Source organism: Engraulis encrasicolus, chromosome 18 (assembly GCF_034702125.1).
Source record: "Engraulis encrasicolus isolate BLACKSEA-1 chromosome 18, IST_EnEncr_1.0, whole genome shotgun sequence".
Taxonomy (NCBI): domain Eukaryota; kingdom Metazoa; phylum Chordata; class Actinopteri; order Clupeiformes; family Engraulidae; genus Engraulis; species Engraulis encrasicolus.
The window spans coordinates 32,264,044-32,266,543 of record NC_085874.1 but is presented as its reverse complement, the minus strand read 5'-3'; the positions used below and the strand labels follow the sequence as shown (position 1 = coordinate 32,266,543).

The window sequence follows — 2,500 nt, the reverse complement described above, 5'->3', positions numbered from 1 at the left end:
GGTGTGCGCCGCAGTATCAAAGTGTTGTGTGGTGTAGGGCTGCACGATTATGGAAAAAATCATTATCACGATTATTTTGGTCAAAATTATAATCACGATTATTAATCACGATTATTGATTTTTGCAGATGTTTTTGAAAATTATAACAAGACGAAATATAACCAAGAATGAATTACATACGGGATGAGCAAAATAAAATGAATTGTAATAATTATGTAAAGGCAATAACATAAAACTTAAGTGGACAGATTTCTGGCCAGAAACACCAGCCTGTCAGTATGTTCTGGCTTCAAGGACGCTCTCAAAAGTAGGTCACTATTGCCACGGTTAAATCACGATTAAAATCATGAGTTCGATTTCAGTATTTTATCACGATTTTGATTATTTTTCGATTAATTGTGCAGCCCTAGTGTGGTGGGTGTGGGCATGACAGTGTGCTGTCATGGGTGTGGGCATTTGTGCTGCTTCCAGAGCAGCACAGTTATGTGCATAGAGGTAGAAAATAACACTAGAGCTGACACGGCAATTTCCGACAGCACTGGGAAATGGCACATGGAGCTTCCCAACTTCCGTAGGTAGTGTAGGCACCTTCAGTCAATGCAAGTCAATGGAGAACACGCCCACCCCTGTCAAAAAAATGACTAAAACTGTGTGAATATGAAGTAACACATTAATCAAAGACCAGATTTGAAATATCGGGCTAAATATCTACTTAAATCATATGAGTCGATAAAATACATTTAAAAATCAAATTATATATTTTATGAACATAGTTAGCAACACACTTCAACTATTGTCCTTGTATAGTGTGTTGATGGACATTTCCACATGATTAAGCCATTTTTGACAGAGGTGAGCCTCTTTCTCCGTTAATTTCCACTTCTCCGATCTACCTACAGATAATGGCCGCTACAGATTGCCGTAAAAAGGGGGGCGGGGTCACCTCTAGTGTTATTTTCTACCTCTATGGTTATGTGTCAAAGTGTTGTGTCGTCGGTGTGGGTGTCTGTGTTTGACACAGCATTATCGTTACATGTCACATGTCACATGTCACATGTTATCGTTACATGCATTTTGGCGAGCTAATGCCATGCTCAGCCGTCACTTCCAGCGAGGGCACAGTGCATAGTGCAATTTTTTCCACGACACTATGCACTAAAGACCTCAGTGCATAGTGTGCACTGTGCACTGACTGTCAGTGCACTGACTAAAGTGTGTCATTTGAGACATAGCCACAGTGTCCTGCCGTGGCTGTGGTTGCCAGATCAGTACAGCCCGTCTCGCCGTTATTTCAGTATGCAGCCCATGACACACACTATTAAAGCAGTTATTTATCTACCATACACGCTACGCTAACGGGAGGTTGTAAACATCATCAGTTGTTACGGTGACAGGTATTTCCTATGAACGTGGAAGTGATTTGGTTGTTAATATCATCCGTTACGATGCATTGCAGACAGCTAGCTACGTACTAGCATAAATGTTTCGGTGATGCGAAGTTGTTAAAATCACCGCAGGCAGCTATTTGTCATAAATGTTAAGGGTGACATATCACTTGAGGGAAGGACTGTTGGTGACTACAAACTCAGAATGGCACATGGCACTTTTTGACTGGTTTATCACTAGTGTTTTATGATGCAGGACCCGACAATGAGGCTCGGTGTGTGTGTGTGTGTCTGTGTGTGTGTGTGTGTCTGTGTGTCTGTGTGTCTGTGTGTGTATGGAGTTTGTGTGTGTGTGTGTGTGTGTGTACGTGTGTGCGTGCAAAAAAAAAAAAGCCCTGATTGCAATGTATTGAGGTGTAAAATTATTGCTCATCCCAAATAAGTTAATGAGTGTGTGTGTGTGTGTGTGTGTGTGTGTGTGTGTGTGTGTGTGTGTGTGTGTGTGTGTGTGTGTGTGTGTGTGTGTGTGTGTGTGTGTGTGTGTGTGTGCGTGCGCGTGTGTGCTCGCGCGCGTGCGTGTGGGTGCATGTATGTGTGTAGGGCTCGGATCATCGGATGACTGGCTGCTGAAGATCTGGCAGATTAGTGTTCCCAAATGAAAAATACAATTTAATAGATGTTTGTGTGTGTGTGTGTGTGTGTGTGTGTGTGTGTGTGTGTGTGTGTGTGTGTGTATTAGGGCTCGGACGACTGCCTGGTGAAGATCTGGGCGACGGACGACGGGCGTCTGCTGGCCACGCTGCGCGGCCACGCGGCCGAGATCTCGGACATGGCGGTCAGCTACGAGAACACGCTGCTGGCCACCGGCTCCTGCGACAAGACCATCCGCGTCTGGTGCCTGCAGACCTGCGCACCGCTCGCCGTCCTAGAGGGCCACGGGGCCTCCATCACCTCGCTACAGGTAAAGACGCACGCACGCACGTACACACGCACACACGCACGCACACACACACACACACACTGAGGGATACACACGCACACACACACATTGCGGGATACCAACTAGACAGGACTACCATGGCATGCATAGGTATACACACACACACACACACACA

General features: G+C 45.4%; 1 protein-coding gene across 1 annotated transcript in view; it reads left to right on the top strand.

Moving 5' to 3' along the window:
- The window catches only part of phip (pleckstrin homology domain interacting protein), a 91,940-nt gene that overhangs the window by 26,921 nt on the left and 62,519 nt on the right, over positions 1–2,500 (top strand). Inside the window, exon 8 of the mRNA XM_063222152.1 lies at positions 2,125–2,346. Coding sequence (XP_063078222.1) covers positions 2,125–2,346 — 222 coding nt within the window. The remainder of the gene's footprint in view (positions 1–2,124; positions 2,347–2,500) is intronic.